This window comes from Oncorhynchus clarkii, chromosome 9 (assembly GCF_045791955.1).
Source record: "Oncorhynchus clarkii lewisi isolate Uvic-CL-2024 chromosome 9, UVic_Ocla_1.0, whole genome shotgun sequence".
In the NCBI taxonomy this organism is placed as follows: Eukaryota; Metazoa; Chordata; class Actinopteri; order Salmoniformes; family Salmonidae; genus Oncorhynchus; species Oncorhynchus clarkii.
In genome coordinates, this window is record NC_092155.1 from 4313952 (window position 1) to 4335491 (window position 21540).

The 21540-nt window shown below is 42.8% G+C and overlaps 2 protein-coding genes across 3 annotated transcripts in view; one reads left to right on the forward strand and one right to left on the reverse strand.

The window, feature by feature from the left end:
• Positions 1 to 21540, forward strand: part of LOC139415790 (phosphatidylcholine:ceramide cholinephosphotransferase 2-like) — a 742387-nt gene that overhangs the window by 372370 nt on the left and 348477 nt on the right. The gene's annotated exons all lie outside the window — the stretch shown is intronic.
• Positions 1 to 21540, reverse strand: part of LOC139415792 (galactose-specific lectin nattectin-like) — a 1187935-nt gene that overhangs the window by 11088 nt on the left and 1155307 nt on the right. Inside the window, exons 3-9 of one of the 2 annotated variants that reach the window (XM_071163884.1) lie at positions 11058 to 11490; positions 9938 to 10019; positions 9530 to 9796; positions 8865 to 8959; positions 8076 to 8210; positions 7486 to 7624; positions 7180 to 7330 (exon numbers count right to left, since the gene is read on the reverse strand). In XM_071163884.1, the coding sequence (XP_071019985.1) occupies positions 7263 to 7330; positions 7486 to 7624; positions 8076 to 8210; positions 8865 to 8959; positions 9530 to 9796; positions 9938 to 10007 (774 nt within the window). In that variant the 5' untranslated portion in view covers positions 10008 to 10019; positions 11058 to 11490 and the 3' untranslated portion in view covers positions 7180 to 7262. Of the gene's footprint in view, positions 1 to 7179; positions 7331 to 7485; positions 7625 to 8075; positions 8211 to 8864; positions 8960 to 9529; positions 9797 to 9937; positions 10020 to 11057; positions 11491 to 21540 lie in introns of those variants that run through there. The other variant, XM_071163885.1, reaches the window with a different exon arrangement.

Sequence of the window (21540 nt, forward strand, 5' to 3'; positions counted from 1 at the left end):
CAACTACACATACAGCCCTATACTACTAATACAACTACATATACTACTAATACTACTACATATACTACTAATACAACTACACATACAGCCCTATACTACTAATACAACTACACATACAGCCCCATACTACTAATACAACTACACACACAGCCCTAAATTACTAATACAACTACACATACAGCCCTATACTACTAATACAACTACACATACAGCCCCATACTACTAATACAACTACACACACAGCCCCATACTACTAATACAACTACACATACAGCCCCATGCTACTAATACAACTACATACACAGCCCTATACTACTAATACAACTACATATACTACGAATACAACTACACACACAGCCCTATACTACTAATACCACTACACATACAGCCCCATACTACTAATACAACTACACACACAGCCCCATACTACTAATACAACTACACATACAGCCCCATACTACTAATACAACTACACACACAGCCCTATACTACTAATACAACTACACATACAGCCCCATACTACTAATACAACTACACACACAGCCCTATACTACTAATACAACTACACATACAGCCCCATACTACTAATACAACTACACATACAGCCCTATACTACTAATACAACTACACACACAGCCCCATACTACTAATACAACTACACACACAGCCCCATACTACTAATACAACTACACATACAGCCCCATACTACTAATACAACTACACACACAGCCCCATACTACTAACACAACTACACATACAGCCCTATACTACTAATACAACTACACATACAGCCCCATACTACTAATACAACTACACACACAGCCCCATGCTACTAATACAACTACACACACAGCCCTACTACTAATACAACTACACACACAGCCCTACACTACTAATACAACGACACACACAGCCCTATACTACTAATACAACTACACATACTACTAATACAACTACATATACTACTAATACAACTACACATACAGCCCCATACTACTAATACAACTACACATACAGCCCTATACTACTAATACAACTACATACACAGCCCTATACTACTAATACAACTACACATACAGCCCCATACTACTAATACAACTACATACACAGCCCTATACTACTAATACAACTACACATACAGCCCCATACTACTAATACAACTACACATACAGCCCTATACTACTAATACAACTACACATACAGCCCTATACTACTAATACAACTACACATATAGCCCCATACTACTAATACAACTACATACACTACTAATACAACTACACATACAGCCCCATACTACTAATACAACTACACACACAGCCCCATGCTACTAATACAACTACACATACAGCCCTATACTACTAATACAACTACATACACTACTAATACAACTACACATACAGCCCCATACTACTAATACAACTACACATACAGCCCTAAATTACTAATACAACTACACTCAGCCCTATACTACTAATACAACTACACATACAGCCCTATGTTACTAATACAACTACACATACAGCCCTACTACTAATACAACTACACATACAGCCCTAAATTACTAATACAACTACACATACAGCCCCATACTACTAATACAACTACACACACAGCCCTAAATACTAATACAACTACACATACAGCCCAATACTACTAATACAACTACACATACAGCCCCATACTACTAATACAACTACACACACAGCCCCATGCTACTAATACAACTACACATACAGCCCTATACTACTAATACAACTACATACACTACTAATACAACTACACATACAGCCCCATACTACTAATACAACTACACATACAGCCCTAAATTACTAATACAACTACACTCAGCCCTATACTACTAATACAACTACACATACAGCCCTATGTTACTAATACAACTACACATACAGCCCTACTACTAATACAACTACACATACAGCCCCATACTACTAATACAACTACTCAAACAGCCCTACTACTAATACGACTACACACACAGCCCTATACTACTAATACAACTACACATACAGCCCTATGCTACTAATACAACTACACACACAGCCATATACTACTAATACAACTACACATACAGCCCTACTACTAATACAACTACACATACAGCCCCATACTACTAATACAACTACTCAAACAGCCCTACTACTAATACGACTACACACACAGCCCTATACTACTAATACAACTACACACACAGCCCTATACTACCAACACAACTACATATACTACTAGGACAACTACACATACAGCCCTATACTACTAATACAACTACACATACAGCCCTATACTACTAATACAACTACACACACAGCCCTATACTACTAATATAACTACACTCAGCCCTACACTACTAATACAACTACACATACAGCCCCATACTACTAATACAACTACACATACAGCCCTATACTACTAATACAACTACACATACAGCCCTATACTACTAATACAACTACATATACTACTAATACAACTACACATACAGCCCTATACTACTAATACAACTACACATACAGCCCCATACTACTAATACAACTACACACACAGCCCTAAATTACTAATACAACTACACATACAGCCCTAAATTACTAATACAACTACACATACAGCCCCATACTACTAATACAACTACACACACAGCCCTAAATACTAATACAACTACACATACAGCCCAATACTACTAATACAACTACACATACAGCCCCATACTACTAATACAACTACACACACAGCCCTAAATTACTAATACAACTACACATACAGCCCTATACTACTAATACAACTACATACACTACTAATACAACTACACACACAGCCCTATACTACTAATACAACTACACACACAGCCCCATACTACTAATACAACTACACATACAGCCCTATACTACTAATACAACTACACATACTACTAATACAACTACATATACTACTAATACAACTACATACACTACTAATACAACTACACGTACAGCCCCATACTACTAATACAACTACACATACAGCCCCATACTACTAATACAACTACACATACAGCCCTATACTACTAATACAACTACACATACTACTAATACAACTACATATACTACTAATACAACTACATATACTACTAAGACAACTACACACACAGCCCCATACTACCAATACAACTACACATACTACTAATACAACTACATATACTACTAATACAACTACACACACAGCCCCATGCTACTAATACAACTACACACACAGCCCGATGCTACTAATACAACTACACACACAGCCCCATACTACTAATACAACTACACACACAACCCTATACTACAAACACAACAACCTAGAGAGCCCTATACTACTAATACAACTACACATACAGCCCCATACTACTAATACAACTACACATACAGCCCCATACTACTAATACAACTACACACACAGCCCCATACTACTAATACAACTACACATACAGCCCCATACTACTAATACAACTACACACACAGCCCCATGCTACTAATACAACTACACACACAGCCCCATCTAACTCCGGACCGTAGATTGTCGCCGGAGACTCCGGACTGGGAACCCTCGCAGGAGGCTCTGGACTGGGAACCCCCGCTGGAGGCTCTGGACTGCAGACCCTTGCTGGAGACTTGCTGGGTCATCACTGGATGCTCCGGACTGTGTACCGTCGCTGGAAGCTCTGGACTGGGAACTGTCGCTGGATGCTCTGGACTGTGGACCGTCGCTGGAAGCTCTGGACTGGGAACTGTCGCTGGAAGCTCTGGACTGTGAACTGTGCCGGAAGCTCTGGACTGGGAACTGTCGCTGGAAGCTCTGGACTGGGAACTGTCGCCGGAAGCTCTGGACTGGGAACTGTCGCTGGAAGCTCTGGACTGGGAACTGTCGCCGGAAGCTCTGGACTGGGAACTGTCGCTGGAAGCTCTGGACTGGGAACTTTCGTTGGAAGCTCTGGACTGGGAACTGTCGCTGGAAGCTCTGGACTGGGAACTGTCGCTGGAAGCTCTGGACTGGGAACTGTCACTGGAAGCTCTGGACTGGGAACTGTCGCTGGAAGCTCTGGACTGGGAACTGTCGCTGGAAGCTCTGGACTGGGAACTGTCGCTGGAAGCTTGGTGCGTGGGGCCGGTACTTCAGGGCGAGTACGAGGAGGAGACACAGATTGCACCGGACTGGTAACACGCTCCACCAAACGCCTACGTTGCCAACTCCATTCTCCGGTATCCTTCCTCGCACTGTTCCATTGACTCCCAGGCGGGCTCTGGCACTCTCCCTCGGCCGACCACCCCGTGTTTTTCTGGGCTGTCCATTGGGCAGTCTTTGTGGACGCGAACCCCGGGGTTGTCGTTGTACATCGCTGGCTCACTTCCGGCCAGGGTCTCCTCCCACGTCCAGGATGTTCCTCGGTCCTTTGGTGGTGGGATCTTCTGTTACGTTCGTTGAAAGATGGATTGGACCAAGGCACAGCGTGCGTAGAGTTCCACATGATATTTAATAGTGAAACAACAAAGAGTATACCAAACGTGCAGTATTGCAGTGCTCAAGGCAACTATACAAAAACAAGATCCCACAAACTAAAGGGGGGAAAAAGGCTGCCTAAATATGAACCCCAATCGGAGACAACCGATAGACAGCTGCCTCTGAATGGGGACCCGGCCAACAAAGAAATAGAAAAACTAGAATGCCCACCCCACATCACTCCCTGACCTAACCAAATAGAGGAAAAAAACGGCTCTCTAAGGTCAGGGCGTGACAACTATTACTGCTATTTGTTAATTTTTATCAGTTAATTAACAACGTAGTTATACAGTTTCATCAGCTAATCAACAACGTAGTTATACAGTTTTATCAGCTAATCAACAACGTACACTACTGTTCAAAGGTTTGGGGTCACTTAGAAATGTCTATTTTTTCGTCCATTAAAATAGCATCAAATTGATCAGAAATCCAGTGTAGACATTGTTAATGTTGTAAATGACTATTGTAGCTGGAAACGGCTGATTTATTTATGGAATATCTACAGAGGCCCGTTATCAACAACCATCTCTCCTGTTGTGTTAGCTAATCCAAGTTTATCATTTTAAAAGGCTAATTGATCAATTGAAAACCCTTTTGCAATTATGTTAGCACAGCTGAAAACTGTTGTTCTGATTAAAGAAGCAATTAAAAACTGTCCTTCTTTAGACTAGCTGAGTATCTGGAGCATCAGCATTTGTGGGTTCAATTACAGGCTCAAAATGGCCAGAAACAAAAACCTTGTACCTTAGTGGAGAGGGTAGCAAGTTTTAAGTTCCTCGGCATACACATCACAGACAAACTGAATTGGTCCACTCACACAGACAGCATCGTGAAGAAGGCGCAGCAGCGCCTCTTCAACCTCAGGAGGCTGAAGAAATTCGGCTTGTCACCAAAAGCACTCACAAACTTCTACAGATGCACAATCGAGAGCATCCTGGCGGGCTGTATCACCGCCTGGTATGTCAACTGCACCGCCCTCAACCGTAAGGCTCTCCAGAGGGTAGTGAGGTCTGCACAACGCATCACCGGGGGCAAACTACCTGCCCTCCAGGACACCTACACCACCCGATGTCACAGGAAGGCCATAAAGATCATCAAGGACATCAACCACCCGAGCCACTGCCTGTTCACCCCGCTATCATCCAGAAGGCGAGGTCAGTACAGGTGCATCAAAGCTGGGACCGAGAGACTGAAAAACAGCTTCTATCTCAAGGCCATCAGACTGTTAAACAGCCACCACTAACACTGAGTGGCTGCTGCCAACACACTGACACTGACTCAACTCCAGCCACTTTAATAATGGGAATTGATGGGAAATGATGTAAATATATCACTAGCCACTTTAAACAATGCTACCTTATATAAATGTTACTTACCCTACATTATTCATCTCATATGCATACGTATATACTGTACTCTATATCATCGACGGTATCCTTATGTAATACATGTATCACTAGCCACTTTATACTATACTATGCCACTTTGTTTACATACTCATCTCATTTGTACATACTGTACCCGATACCATCTACTGTATCTTGCCTATGCTGCTCTGTACCATCACTCATTCATATATCCTTATGTACATATTCTTTATCCCCTTACACTGTGTACAAGACAGTAGTTTTGGAATTGTTAGTTAGATTACTTGTTATTACTGCATTGTCGGAACTAGAAGCACAAGCATTTCGCTACACTCGCATTAACATCTGCTAACCATGTGTATGTGACAAATAAAATTTGATTTGATTTGATTTGATTTGATTTGATTTGTAGTTTCATCAACTAATCAACCGATATACAGAATTATTAGGTAATCAGGTAATCAACAACGTAGCTGTGCAGTTCTATCGACTAATCAACAACGTAGCTGTGCAGTTCTATCAACTGTATTTCTACAATTAATTTCCAGGAGGAGAAAGGAAAACCCGTGTGCTAATCTACTACAGACTCTCTGAGTTGGCTGTAATATAATAATAGCTGTAGACGAGGCTACAGCTGAAATATCAACTTCTCTTCATTCATTCTAATACATACTATTTTACCGATGTTGCTTACCTCTCCACGCTACTCCTCTCCTCCTTTCTGTCAACTATAGCAGACCACTATTCTGTCATTAAATACCAGCAACAGTAGTGTGTGTTTGTGTGTGTGTGTGTGTGTGTTTTTAGGACTGTTGAATGACCACCAGGTGGCAGTATTTGCTCATAGAACCACTAATGTTCAGTACATTATACCATTAACCCTGACCCCATTCTAAATCTAACTTACATCCTATGCCCTTGAGGATGTCAGACACGATTTTACAGGTGTACGAAATGTGTGTAAGAAATTTGAAAAACGTCATGAATCAATATTCTTTCAGCCCCTCATTGACCTTTAAACATGAAGAAGGTAGTGATGATGATGATGATGATGATGATGATGATGATGATGATGATGATTAACATCAATTGGTCATCTCTGATTTGACTTTGAAAATGTAGAAAATAATGACGATAACCAAACGTGTTACAAAAAGTGAAAAGCTGAAAAACTGTTGAACATGTATTTTTTACCAAAGATGTTATTTACTTCACACTACAGAGTTTAATAGTTGGATCTAGCTGGTGTTTTGTTTTGTATAAGTGACCACTGAACAAAAGGTAACATTTCAGATGGTGCCTTTATTTAAAACAATCTCATCTTTAGAGAGCCTTTCCAACGTCGTCTCTCCCAAAATGTGGACATCACAACTTTCTGGAACACAGGAAGGGAAATGTAAACCAGCAAGGGGCATCGTTCTGGCAGCGAGAAGCTGGGAACGAGAGAAACACAGAGAGGTAGGTATTATTATTTTTTTTATAAATATGTAGCTAAAAAAGGAACAAATTCCCTTTAAGATGTATTTTACTAGTATCCAAATGTTTGATGTATAATGAGCAGGAGACTAGTCTGGTGACAGGATTGTACCTCCATAGTTCATCTCCATGCAATGCTCCCGGCCGTTCGTGTTGTCCTTAATAACACCATGGTTATAGTTAGAGGGTTGACCCGGGCCCCAGTTCTGGTAGTTAAACCTGGACCCGTCGCTCCACAGCCAGAGACCCTCCTATGAGAGCACACAGGACGATGCATCACTAGCAGACAGTAAACACTATATATACACACTGTAGTTACTGTCTTTAAAGAGGCAATCTGGGAATTGGGTAAAAAGCTGAGGGATGGGCCTGGAGAAATGTAACCACTCAGATTCCTAGACAGAGTTATGGATACCAGGACTGACCATCTATGAGATAAGCATGATGTAACCATGGCTTGAAGCTAGACAGTGTTTGTAATATTAGGTAACAAGCTTTGAAAACAAACGGATCTGTGGGTAAAACCAGGCCTTTATAGGTTCTATTCATAAAGAATCAATGCATCCTATATGTTAAGCATCCCACAGACCCTAGGTTAACTTCAATAGGGTAGAGGGCAGCATTCAGAATTTGTGGGTTAAGGTTCTGTAGTCAATGCATCCTATATGTTTCCAGGAGTGTTGAACAGACGATGCTTCTGACCTTGATGGCGTCGTTGGCTCCTATCCAGGTACGCTGGACTTTCCTGGTACTCTTCCTGATGACAGACTGAAGGAAACGATACTGGGGAAGGCTGTGCACTGACGCCAGGTTACCTCCCAAGCGCAAACATTTCCTCTGGAGAGAGACAGAGGGGAGAAAGAGAGAAAGAGAGAGAGAGAGAGAGGGAGAGAAGAAGTGAGAGAGAGAGAGACAGAGAGAGGGGACAGAGAGAGAGAGAGACACACAGAGAGACACAGAGAGACACAGAGAGACAGAGAGACACACAGAGAGAGGGGAGAGGTACACAGAGAGAGGGGAGAGAGAGAGAGAGACACAGAGAGACACAGAGAGACACAGAGAGAGGGGAGAGAGAAACAGAGGTAGAATATAAAGATAAATAGAAGGAATAGCACGTCATGATATAGTTTCTCAACCCTGTTGAACACAGATTAAACCTACAGAGTCAACTGCAACCCTGTATGACCCCCAGACAGGGATGGAAATAGCATCCCCTCTAGCCAACTATAGTGCTTTTCAGACCAGGCTTCTAGAAAATGGTTCCAACTAGCATAAGATGCAGGTCAATTATTGTTTTTCCATTATCCCATGGCACATTTTGGATCCTGGCTAGTAGAAATTGCTGTCTTCTAACCCGGCTGGCCAGTTTCCAAAATCCTTCAATTCCATCACTGCTACCAGATTCTAACCTGCTGATCTCTCATTAAACCACCGATACTTAACATCATGCACACAGATCATCTCAATTATGTACAGCAGACATCCAGGTACCTCTGCCTCTGGCCATGTGGTCATGAAGGGGACGTAGTGATAGCAGTGTGTCTTATATCTGGGCCAGCCGTTTGGGCAGACTCTGCGATGCCACTCTGTAAGGGGGAGAGAGATCATATTAAATTAAATTATGAAATGGTTTGTTCCCACCAGACAATCTGATCCGTCAACAGTGCGTTCCAGCTGTGACGTTGCTGAGCAACACACCGCGGCTAACCGTGTGTTGTGGAAAAATAACCGATTCACTTTGAAATGTAACTTTTCGGGCAACATGACCAAATTCACATAGAAATGTGAGTCATAGATCTGTAATTCTCATTGAAAGCCAGTCTAAGAAGCGGTAGATCTATGTGCGCTATCCGTTATAACATTTTGTGTTTGTGTCTTTTACTTTTGGTTTTTACACCAGCTTCAAACAGCTAAACAATATTTTATAAATAATATTTTATATCTAATATTTTAATATTTGTGGTTATTGAAAATATATTTCATAGCAGTTTAGATTAGTACAATGATTCTCTACACGCTTGTTTTCTAACATAAACTGTCATTTCATTTAACTGCAGTTTGCATATTGTTTATATATATATTTATATTTATTTAGGTTGTAATATGTTTCTATACATAATATGTTTCTATGTTTTTATACATAATATGTTTCTCACCTTTCCGGGGAGGAATGTTTTCTTCTGAGTCAGACCAATGTTTCGGAGGAGAAATGTGTTCCTTTGAATCAGACCGATTTTTCGGAGGAGGAATGTGTTCCTCTGAATCAGACCGATCTTTCGGAGGAGGAATGTGTTCCTCCGAGTCAGAATAATCTGTCGGAGGAGGAATGTGTTCCTCCGAAGGAGAACTGTTTTCCTCTGAGTCGTACGGATCTTTCGGAGGAGGAATGATTTCCTCCGAGTCACAGTGATTATGCCGATCCCCTACAACAAAAGAGAGACAAAGAGAAAGGGAATATTGAGACACGTGCTTGTTAAAAGTCTTGGGGATTTATTCAATCAGCATTACAGATTCCATGCTAGAAATGAAAAGGTACAGGTCAACAAAACCTTCGGTCAGAATACCTCTGCTACCCCTTGCATCTCCCAGAGCAAAGACAGCGCTGAGAAGCAGAAGAGTGGTCAACATCGCCATGGTGATTGTCTCCTGAGAGAGAGAGAGAGAGAGAGAGAGACAGAGAGAGAGACAGAGAGAGAGACAGAGAGAGAGACAGAGAGAGAGAGAGAGAGAGAGAGAGAGAGAGAGAGAGAGAGAGAGAGAGAGAGAGAGAGACAGATAGACACAGAGAGATAGACAGAGAGAGAGACAGAGAGAGAGACAGAGAGAGAGAGAGAGACAGAGAGAGAGAGAGAGAGAGAGGGACAAAGAGAGAGAGACAGAGAGACAGAGATAGGGACAAAGAGAGAGAGACAGAGAGAGGGACAAAGAGAGAAGCTGTCAAGACAAATTCAGTGAGTACTTCAGAGTGTAGGGGAGTGCAGTGTTTCAAAGACCTCTCAAAGTACATCCAGCCATTCTACCTGGAACCAAAAGGGTTCTACCTGGAACCATCCAGCCAATCTACCTGGAACCAAAAAGGTTCTACCTGGAACCATCCAGCCATTCTACCTGGAACCAAAAGGGTTCTACCTGGAACCATCCAGCCATTCTACCTGGAACCAAAGGGGTTCTACCTGGAACCATCCAGCCATTCTACCTGGAACCATCCAGCCATTCTACCTGGAACCAAAAGGGTTCTACCTGGAACCAAAAATGGATCTTCAAAGGGATGTCCTATGGGGACAGCTGAAGAACCCTTTTGGAACCTCCCGCCGTTCCACAGATGTATTCCAGTACGATCATCAGAGCAGATTCAACTAATGAACGGCTTGGTGATTTAATTGACGAGGCAGCGTTTTCCAAACTCTGTCCTGGGGACCCCAATCTGTGAGTACATATTCATATGTACTAGGCTAATCTACTGTAATTAGTATTCCTTGAATTCCTTAGCACAGCAGTTCCTAAACTCGGTCCAAAACGTTCACCCATTTGTGTCCCTAGTACAGAGTTTCCCTATGTAGTGCACTACTTTTGACCAGAGCTACATATAACCAGGGCCCTTGTCTAAAGTAGTGCTCTACAAAGGGAAAATGGTTCTATTTGGGATGCACTCAAGTACAGTATTGAATGGACAGAAAATCTCACCTTCTGAAGTCTTTAGTTGTAGCTTCACTTCTTCAGAGATCTTCAAAGGTTTTCACTATTTTCTCTCTGTCTGTCCTGCCTGTAAGTTGACTTCTAGTCTCCCTCTCTCTGTCTGTCCTGCCTGTAAGTTGACTTCTAGTCTCTCTCTCTCTGTCCTGCCTGTGAGTTGACTTCTAGTCTCTCTCTCTCTCTGTCTCTCTCTCTCTCTCTCTGTCCTGCCTGTGAGTTGAGTTCTAGTCTCTCTCTCTCTCTGTCTGTCCTGCCTGTGAGTTGACTTCTAGTCTCTCTCTCTCTCTCTCTCTCTCTCTCTCTCTCCTGCCTGTGAGTTGAGTTCTAGTCTCTCTCTCTCTCTGTCTGTCCTGCCTGTGAGTTGACTTCTAGTCTCTCTCTCTCTCTCTCTCTGTCTGTCCTGCCTCTGAGTTGAGTTCTTCCTCTCCCTCCTCTCCTTTTTAAGGACCCATCCAGTCAGACCCCTCCCTCTATTTTTCTATCTCTCTCTATCATCCTTTAAGTTGAAATGGAATTTAAATTAACTTCCTGAATTGACTGTGTACCGGGAATATTTAAAATGAATAAAGTGCATAATAATTTTAGAGATTAAAACAATATTCATCATATTTAATCGTAATACACACGATTTCCACTGTTCTGTTTGTGACATTTGGGTTGATGGTCACTAGAATTGAATCAGAATGTTATGGGTTAAACTCCAATCCGTTGATAGTGATTGACGCCAGACTGGAGGAACAAGGACAGAGGACCCTGATATCTACTGTAGTCTCTGAACACTGTGATTCTGTAGCGGCAAATTAAGTCACTGAGGTTCAGAGAAACAAGCTTGTTTGGGCCTACTGACTCAGGTTCAGAGAAACAAGCTTGTTTGGGCCTACTGCCTCAGGTTTAGAGAAACAAGCTTGTTTGGGCCCTACTGCCTAATGTTTAGAGAAACAAGCTTGTTTGGGCCCTACTGCCTAATGTTCAGAGAAACAAGCTTGTTTGGGCCTACTGCCTCAGGTTCAGAGAAACAAGCTTGTTTGGGCCTACTGCCTGAGCTTCAGAGAAACAAGCTTGTTTGGGCCTACTGCCTCAGGTTCAGAGAAACAAGCTTGTTTGGGCCCTACTGCCTGAGCTTCAGAGAAACAAGCTTGTTTGGGCCTACTGCCTAATGTTCAGAGAAACAGGCTTGTTTGGGCCTACTGACTCAGGTTCAGAGAAACAAGCTTGTTTGGGCCTACTGACTCAGGTTCAGAGAAACAAGCTTGTTTGGCCTACTGCCTCAGGTTCAGAGAAACAAGCTTGTTTGGGCCTACTACCTCAGGTTCAGAGAAACAAGCTTGTTTGGGCCTACTGCCTCAGGTTCAGAGAAACAAGCTTGTTTGGGCCTACTGCCTCAGGTTCAGAGAAACAAGCTTGTTTGGCCTACTGCCTCAGGTTTAGAAAAACAAGCTTGTTTGAGCCCTACTGCCTGAGCTTCAGAGAAACATCCCTCCTCTATAATTCTATAGCCTACAAGATACCAGATATTGTAAGGTTAATAACACTACCAAAGTTGTCTTTGAAGTCTAAACATGGAGCCCAATATAACAAGTAGGAATTAACCCCTTACTTTGACAACTTGTGGTCACACAGTAGATAGCATCTGTCACTTCCCATTAGAAACTTCTTCTATGGAACAACATCATTTTCTATATAATGTAATATAATTCTTCCTCGTGCGTTATGAATTGATCATGCTGCAGTATTTTATTTGTCCCAAGTTAGCTCACAGATTTGACCGTTTTCTAAAGGAAAGTTTAGCCCATTTTGAATGTTATCGTTTTTGTGCATCTCTGAGCGATGTTCTATCTTTCCCAGGGGGTCATTTGATGTTTTCCTTTTGTAGTTGCAGCCTGGTCTCAGTGACTAGACGTAACATACAGTAAATAGAACACTAGGCCCATAACCAAAGGAGAGTGGTTAGTTGTAGTGGATGGTTGGGGCGTATAACGCAAATGTCTAACAACCCAACTGTTGCTTGTTCAAATCTCATCATGGACAATTTTAGCTAATTAGCTACTAACCCTAACCCTAACCCTTTGTTTCTACTTTACAACTAATTAGCATGTTAGCTAACCCTTCCCCCAACCCTAACCTTAATGTTAGCTAACCCTTCCCCCAACCCTAACCTTAATGTTAGCTAACCCTTCCCCCAACCCTAACCTTAATGTTAGCTAACCCTTCCCCCAACCCTAACCTTAATGTTAGCTAACCCTTCCCCCAACCCTAACCTTAATGTTAGCTAACCCATCCCCCAACCCCAACCTTAATGTTAGCTAACCCTTCCCCCAACCCCAACCTTTATGTTAGCTAACCCTTCCCCCAACCCCAACCTTAATGTTAGCTAACCCTTCCCCTAACCCTAATGTTAGCTAACCCTTCCCCCAACCCTAATCTTAATGTTAGCTAACCCTTCCCCCAACCCCAACCTCAATGTCAGCTAACCCTTCCCCCAACCCTAACCTTAATGTCAGCTAACCCTTCCCCTAACCTTAATGTTAGCTAACCCTTCCCTAACCCTAACCTTAATGTTAGCTAACCCTTCCCCCAACCCTAACCTTAATGTTAGCTAACCCTTCCCCCAACCCTAACCTTAATGTTAGCCAACCCTTCCCCCAACCCCAACCTTAATGTTAGCTAACCCTTCCCCCAACCCTAACCTTAATGTTAGCTAACCCTTCCCCCAACCCTAACCTTAATGTTAGCTAACCCATCCCCCAACCCCAACCATAATGTTAGCTAACCCTTCCCCCAACCCCAACCTTAATGTTAGCTAACCCTTCCCCTAACCTTAATGTTAGCTAACCCTTCCCCCAACCCCAACCTTAATGTTAGCTAACCCTTCCCCCAACCCTAACCTTAATGTTAGCTAACCCTTCCCCTAACCTTAATGTTAGCTAACCCTTGCCCCAACCCCAACCTTAATGTTAGCTAACCCTTCCCCCAACCCCAACCTTAATGTTAGCTAACCCTTCCCCCAACCCCAACCTTAATGTCAGCTAACCCTTCCCCCAACCCTAACCTTAATGTTAGCTAACCCTTCCCCCAACCCCAACCTTAATGTTAGCTAACCCTTCCCCCAACCCCAACCTTAACCTCTTTGATCTCTAGGGGCGCTATTTCATTTTTGGATAAAAAACGTTCCCGTTTTAAGCGCGATATTTTGTCACGAAAAGATGCTCGACTATGCATATTCTTGACAGTTTTTGAAAGAAAACACTCTGAAGTTTCAGAATCTGCAAAGATATTGTCTGTAAGTGCCCCAGAACTCATTCTACAGGCGAAACCAAGATGATGCGTCAACCAGGAAATGAGCAGAATTTCTGAAGCTCTGTTTTCCATTGTCTCCTTATATGGCTGTGATTGCGCAAGGAATGAGCCTACACTTTATGTCGTTCCCCCAAAGTGTTAGCAGCATTGTGACGTATTTGTAGGCATATCATTGGAAGATTGACCATAAGAGACTACATTTTCCAAGTGTCCGCCTGGTGTCCCTGCGTCGAAATTGGAGCGTAAAGCCAGGTGCAATTATTTTTCCATTTGAGAGCAAGGAGAAACCAGGCTTCCACGAAGGATATATCATTGAAGAGATATGTGGAAAAACACCTTGAGGATTGATTCTAAACCACGTTTGCCATGTTTCAGTCGATATTATGGAGTTAATTTGGAAAAAAGTTCGCGTTTTGAGGGCTGAATTTTCGTTTTTTTTTTGTTTTTTTTGTTTTTTTTTTGGTAGCCAAATGTGATGTACAAAACGGAGCTATTTCTAATACACAAAGAATCTTTTTGGAAAAACGGAGCATCTGCTATCTAACTGAGAGTCTCCTCATTGAAAACATCAGAAGTTCTTCAAAGGTAAGTTATTTTATTTGAAGGCTTTACTTGTTTTTGTGATAGTTGCCTGCTAAATGCTAACGCTAATGCTAACGCTAATGCTAACGCTAATGCTAACGCTAAATGCTACGCTAGCTAGCTACTGTTACACAAATGATTGTTTTCCTATGGTTGAAAAGCATATTTTGAAAATCTGAGATGACAGTGTTGTTAACAAAAGGCTAAGCTTGAGAGCTAGCATATTTATTTCATTTCATTTGCGATTTTCATGAATAGTTAACGTTGCGTTATGGTAATGAGCTTAGGTCTATAAATAGAATCCCGGATCCGGGTTTGGTCGTCGCAACAGGTTAATGTTAGCTAACCCTTCCCCTAACCTTAATGTTAGCTAACCCTTCCCCTAACCTTAATGTTAGCTAACCCTTCCCCCAAACCCAACCTTAATGTTAGCTAACCCTTCCCCCAACCCTAACCTTAATGTTAGCTAACCCTTCCCCTAACCTTAATGTTAGCTAACCCTTCCCCCAACCCTAACCTTAATGTTAGCCAACCCTTCCCCCAACCCCAAACTTAATGTTAGCTAACCCTTCCCCCAACCCTAACCTTAATGTTAGCTAACCCTTCCCCCAACCCTAACCTTAATGTTAGCTAACCCTTCCCCCAACCCCAACCTTAATGTTAGCTAACCCTTCCCCCAACCCTAACCTTAATGTTAGCTAACCCTTCCCCTAACCTTAATGTTAGCTAACCCTTCCCCCAACCCCAACCTTAATGTTAGCTAACCCTTCCCCCAACCCTAACCTTAATGTTAGCTAACCCTTCCCCTAACCTTAATGTTAGCTAACCCTTGCCCCAACCCCAACCTTAATGTTAGCTAACCCTTCCCCCAACCCCAACCTTAATATTAGCTAACCCTTCCCCCAACCCCAACCTTAATGTCAGCTAACCCTTCCCCCAACCCTAACCTTAATGTTAGCTAACCCTTCCCCCAACCCCAACCTTAATGTCAGCTAACCCTTCCCCCAACCCTAACCTTAATGTTAGCTAACCCTTCCCCCAACCCCAACCTTAATGTTAGCTAACCCTTCCCCCAACCTTAATGTTTGCTAACCCTTGCCCCAACCCTAACCTTAATGTTAGCTAACCCTTCCCCAACCCTAACCTTAATGTTAGCTAACCCTTCCCCCAACCCCAACCTTAATGTTAGCTAACCCTTCCCCCAACCCTAACCTTAATGTTAGCTAACCCTTCCCCTAACCTTAATGTTAGCTAACCCTTCCCCCAACCCCAACCTTAATGTCAGCTAACCCTTCCCCCAACCCTAACCTTAATGTTAGCTAACCCTTCCCCCAACCCCAACCTTAATGTTAGCTAACCCTTCCCCCAACCCCAACCTTAATGTTAGCTAACCCTTCCCCCAACCCTAACCTTAATGTTAGCTAACCCTTTCCCCTAACCTTAATGTTAGCTAACCTTTCCCCCACCCCAACCTTAATGTTAGCTAACCCTTCCCCCAACCCTAACCTTAATGTTAGCTAACCCTTCCCCCAACCCCAACCTTAATGTTAGCTAACCCTTCCCCCAACCCCAACCTTAATGTTAGCTAACCCTTCCCCCAACCCTAGCCTTAATGTTAGCTAACCCTTCCCCTAACCTTAATGTTAGCTAACCCTTGCCCCAACCCCAACCTTAATTTTAGCTAACCCTTCCCCCAACCTTAATGTTAGCTAACCCTTACACTAACCTTAATGTTAGCTAACCCTTCCCCCAACCTTAATGTTAGCTAACCCTTCCCCCAACCCTAACCTTAATGTTAGCTAACCCTTCCCCCAACCCTAACCTTAATGTTAGCTAACCCTTCCCCCAACCCCAACCTTAATGTTAGCTAACCCTTCCCCCAACCCTAACCTTAATGTTAGCTAACCCTTCCCCCAACCCTAACCTTAATGTTAGCTAACCCTTCCCCCAACCCCAACCTTAATGTTAGCTAACCCTTCCCCCAACCCTAACCTTAATTTTAGCTAACCCTTCCCCTAACCTTAATGTTAGCTAACCCTTCCCCCAACCCCAACCTTAATGTTAGCTAACCCTTCCCCCAACCCTAACCTTAATGTTAGCTAACCCTTCCCCTAACCTTAATGTTAGCTAACCCTTGCCCCAACCTTAATGTTAGCTAACCCTTCCCCCAACCCCAACCTTAATGTTAGCTAACCCTTCCCCCAACCCCAACCTTAATGTGAGCTAACCCTTCCCCCAACCCTAACCTTAATGTTAGCTAACCCTTCCCCCAACCCCAACCTTAATGTTAGCTAACCCTTCCCCCAACCCCAACCTTAATGTTAGCTAACCCTTCCCCCAACCCCAACCTTAATGTTAGCTAACCCTTCCCCCAACCCTAACCTTAATGTTAGCTAACCCTTTCCCCTAACCTTAATGTTAGCTAACCTTTCCCCCACCCCAACCTTAATGTTAGCTAACCCTTCCCCCAACCCTAACCTTAATCTTAGCTAACCCTTCCCCCAACCCCAACCTTAATGTTAGCTAACCCTTCCCCCAACCCCAACCTTAATGTTAGCTAACCCTTCCCCCAACCCTAGCCTTAATGTTAGCTAACCCTTCCCCTAACCTTAATGTTAGCTAACCCTTGCCCCAACCCCAACCTTAATGTTAGCTAACCCTTCCCCCAACCTTAATGTTAGCTAACCCTTACACTAACCTTAATGTTAGCTAACCCTTCCCCCAACCTTAATGTTAGCTAACCCTTCCCCCAACCCTAACCTTAATGTTAGCTAACCCTTCCCCCAACCCTAACCTTAATGTTAGCTAACCCTTCCCCCAACCCCAACCTTAATGTTAGCTAACCCTTCCCCCAACCCTAACCTTAATGTTAGCTAACCCTTCCCCCAACCCCAACCTTAATGTTAGCTAACCCTTCCCCCAACCCCAACCTTAATGTTAGCTAACCCTTCCCCCAACCCTAGCCTTAATGTTAGCTAACCCTTCCCCTAACCTTAATGTTAGCTAACCCTTGCCCCAACCCCAACCTTAATGTTAGCTAACCCTTCCCCCAACCTTAATGTTAGCTAACCCTTACACTAACCTTAATGTTAGCTAACCCTTCCCCCAACCTTAATGTTAGCTAACCCTTCCCCCAACCCTAACCTTAATGTTAGCTAACCCTTCCCCCAACCCTAACCTTAATGTTAGCTAACCCTTCCCCCAACCCTAACCTTAATGTTAGCTAACCCTTCCCCCAACCCTAACCTTAATGTCAGCTAACCCTTCCCCCAACCCTAACCTTAATGTTAGCTAACCCTTCCCCCAACCCTAACCTTAATGTTAGCTAACCCTTCCCCCAACCCCAACCTTAATGTTAGCTAACCCTTCCCCCAACCCTAACCTTAATGTTAGCTAACCCTTCCCCTAACCTTAATGTTAGCTAACCTTTCCCCCAACCCCAACCTTAATGTTAGCTAACCCTTCCCCCAACCCTAACCTTAATGTTAGCTAACCCTTCCCCTAACCTTAATGTTAGCTAACCCTTCCCCCAACCCCAACCTTAATGTTAGCTAACCCTTCCCCCAACCCTAACCTTAATGTTAGCTAACCCTTCCCCTAACCTTAATGTTTGCTAACCCTTGCCCCAACCCCAACCTTAATGTTAGCTAACCCTTCCCCCAACCCCAACCTTAATGTTAGCTAACCCTTCCCCCAACCCCAACCTTAATGTCAGCTAACCCTTCCCCCAACCCTAACCTTAATGTTAGCTAACCCTTCCCCCAACCCCAACCTTAATGTTAGCTAACCCTTCCCCCAACCCTAACCTTAATGTTAGCTAACCCTTCCCCTAACCTTAATGTTAGCTAACCCTTGCCCCAACCCCAACCTTAATGTTAGCTAACCCTTCCCCCAACCTTAATGTTAGCTAACCCTTACACTAACCTTAATGTCAGCTAACCCTTCCCCCAACCCTAACCTTAATGTTAGCTAACCCTTCCCCCAACCCTAACCTTAATGTTAGCTAGTGTGGTTTTCCACTTTAATTTTGAGTGTGACTCCAAATCCAGACCTCCATGGGTTGATACATTTGATTTCCATTGATCATTTTTGTGTGATTTTGTTGTCAGCACATTCAACTATGTAAAGAAAAAAGTATTTCATGAGAATATTTCATTCATTCAGATCTAGGATGTGTTATTTTAGTGTTCCCTTTATTTTTTTGAGCAGTGTATATATTCTGAGGGCTACAACCTATCTGTCTGTCTTAACGGATACTGCAGTTGAACAAACTTTGGCCCCTTTTTATTTTGTGATGATGTTTTGGGTCATCTTTATAGTTGCTGTCACAATCTTAGTTCCTGAAAAGATACCACTACTTGACTGACTCCTGCACAGCTTAGCCAATGTTTGTAGTGACGATGAATAAAGGACATGTCATCGCTAATTAGACTGCTTGTTTATGTTACACCTCTGGGCTCCCTAAAGTTTCAGGCGGCCGAGCAACTATGAATACCGGTGGAAAGAGTCTGACACTGGGGCGGGATCGTTTTGTATCGCCCGGCGCCATAGTTTTGCCATATATGCTAATATCTTGGCGAGAGTAAATAGTTGCATGTAACTCAGCAGCTAAGAAGAACATTAAATCGTTATTACGTTTGCAATACTGACCATAAAGTTTGTACGAGCATGTCGACAAAAGTATTTTGTGTAAAACATGTAAAACAGTTCAACATTCACCTGCAAATATTTATTTAAAGCCGTCTATGAATAACGTTTGGTGCATAATGACTCGATCACAACGGCGGCGACAGGTCATTGCGTTTCTGCACACCACAAATACATTCATTTACAATGGAAGCTGCGTTGCTTTCTGTGTGTTGCTTAAATGGGATTTATGTGTAGACGGTTTGACAGAAATGGTCGCAGAAGGTGAATGTTGAACTTTTGTTGCTGACATATCCAGATGATGCTGCGTGGCATTTTGTGCGATAATGCTGTAGACTTTTTTGCGACGTGTAAATTTGATAAACCCAACCTATGCACCACACAGAACACACTGCACCTGCCTCTTCAAAGCAAACGACAGCGTTCCATAGAGTACCACAGTATGAGTCATAATACCCATAAGACCTAGCGGTCGAACAGGGAAATGGTACCAATAATTTTTCCACCATACATTTTTCGCCATAGGGGATTTTAGAAACACTTAAAATAAGGGCTGTTTCATTATTTTATGTTAAAAAAAAATTCACCTTTATTTATTCATGTAGGCTTACATAACATTTTGATAACCATGTAAATCCCTCTTTGACAAGGTGACTTTATGCTAATTATGCTAACTAGCTGCTAATGAGGCTATCATAAAGAACTACAAATACCATGATGATCTGGACAAGACTGCTGAATCAAGGCAAAGGTAAGAATCTCTGGATTAACTATCTAATGTTTGCTAAATGTAGTGATTAATAAATTGGCAAGTTATTTAAAAAAATAATAATTTCCAAGCGGCCTCCCGCTAACCAGGCCAGACTATGACCAGGTGTGTCAGGGTTGTTTGGCCACAAGCTTATTGTTTTTTTTTACCCCGTTTTGTCCCTTGGCTTATATTTGCAACTCCTCAATGGTCTCCGGGAGAGGCGAAGGTAAATAAGGGCCCAGATCACATACTCTGAGACTCTTTGTGAATAAGGGCCAAGATCTTCTACTCTGAGACTCTTTGTGAATAAGGGCCCAGATCTTCTACTCTGAGACTCTTTGTGAATAAGGGCCCAGATCACATACTCTGAGACTCTTTGTGAATAAGGGCCCAGATCTTCTACTCTGAGACTCTTTGTGAATAAGGGCCCAGATCTTATACTCTGAGACTCTTTGTGAATAAGGGCCCAGATCTTCTACTCTGAGACTCTTTGTGAATAAGGGCCCAGATCTTCTACTCTGAGACTCTTTGTGAATAAGGGCCCAGATCACATACTCTGAGACTCTTTGTGAATAAGGGCCCAGATCTTCTACTCTGAGACTCTTTGTGAATAAGGGCCCAGATCTTATACTCTGAGACTCTTTGTGAATAAGGGCCCAGATCTTCTACTCTGAGACTCTTCGTGAATAAGGACCAAGATGTTCAGTGAGTGTATTGCAGTTCATAAGTACTGAATGCAATCAAAAGTCATATTACACCAGACATGTTCAATCATTTCAATGTCAAGCCTGAAGAGGGGTATCTAACTGCAATGGGATCAAGGACCTCATTGTTTTGGTTCTGAGGTCTCCATTCCCTTGGAGCACAGGACCCGATGTTCCAGCCTTGAGGACGACCTGATGACAACAAAACTATCACATCAAACTTTCTGAAACAATTGGGATTGTTTACTCATCGTAACCTAGATAGAGTTAAAGAGGACAAACACAACATCTTTATTAAGGTGACACAATAACACTACTAATGCAACTACACACACAGCCCCATGCTACTAATACAACTACACACACAACCCTATACTACTAATACAACTACACATACAGCCCCATACTACTAATACAACTACACATACAGCCCCATACTACTAATACAACTACACACACAGCCCTATACTACTAATACAACTACATATACTAC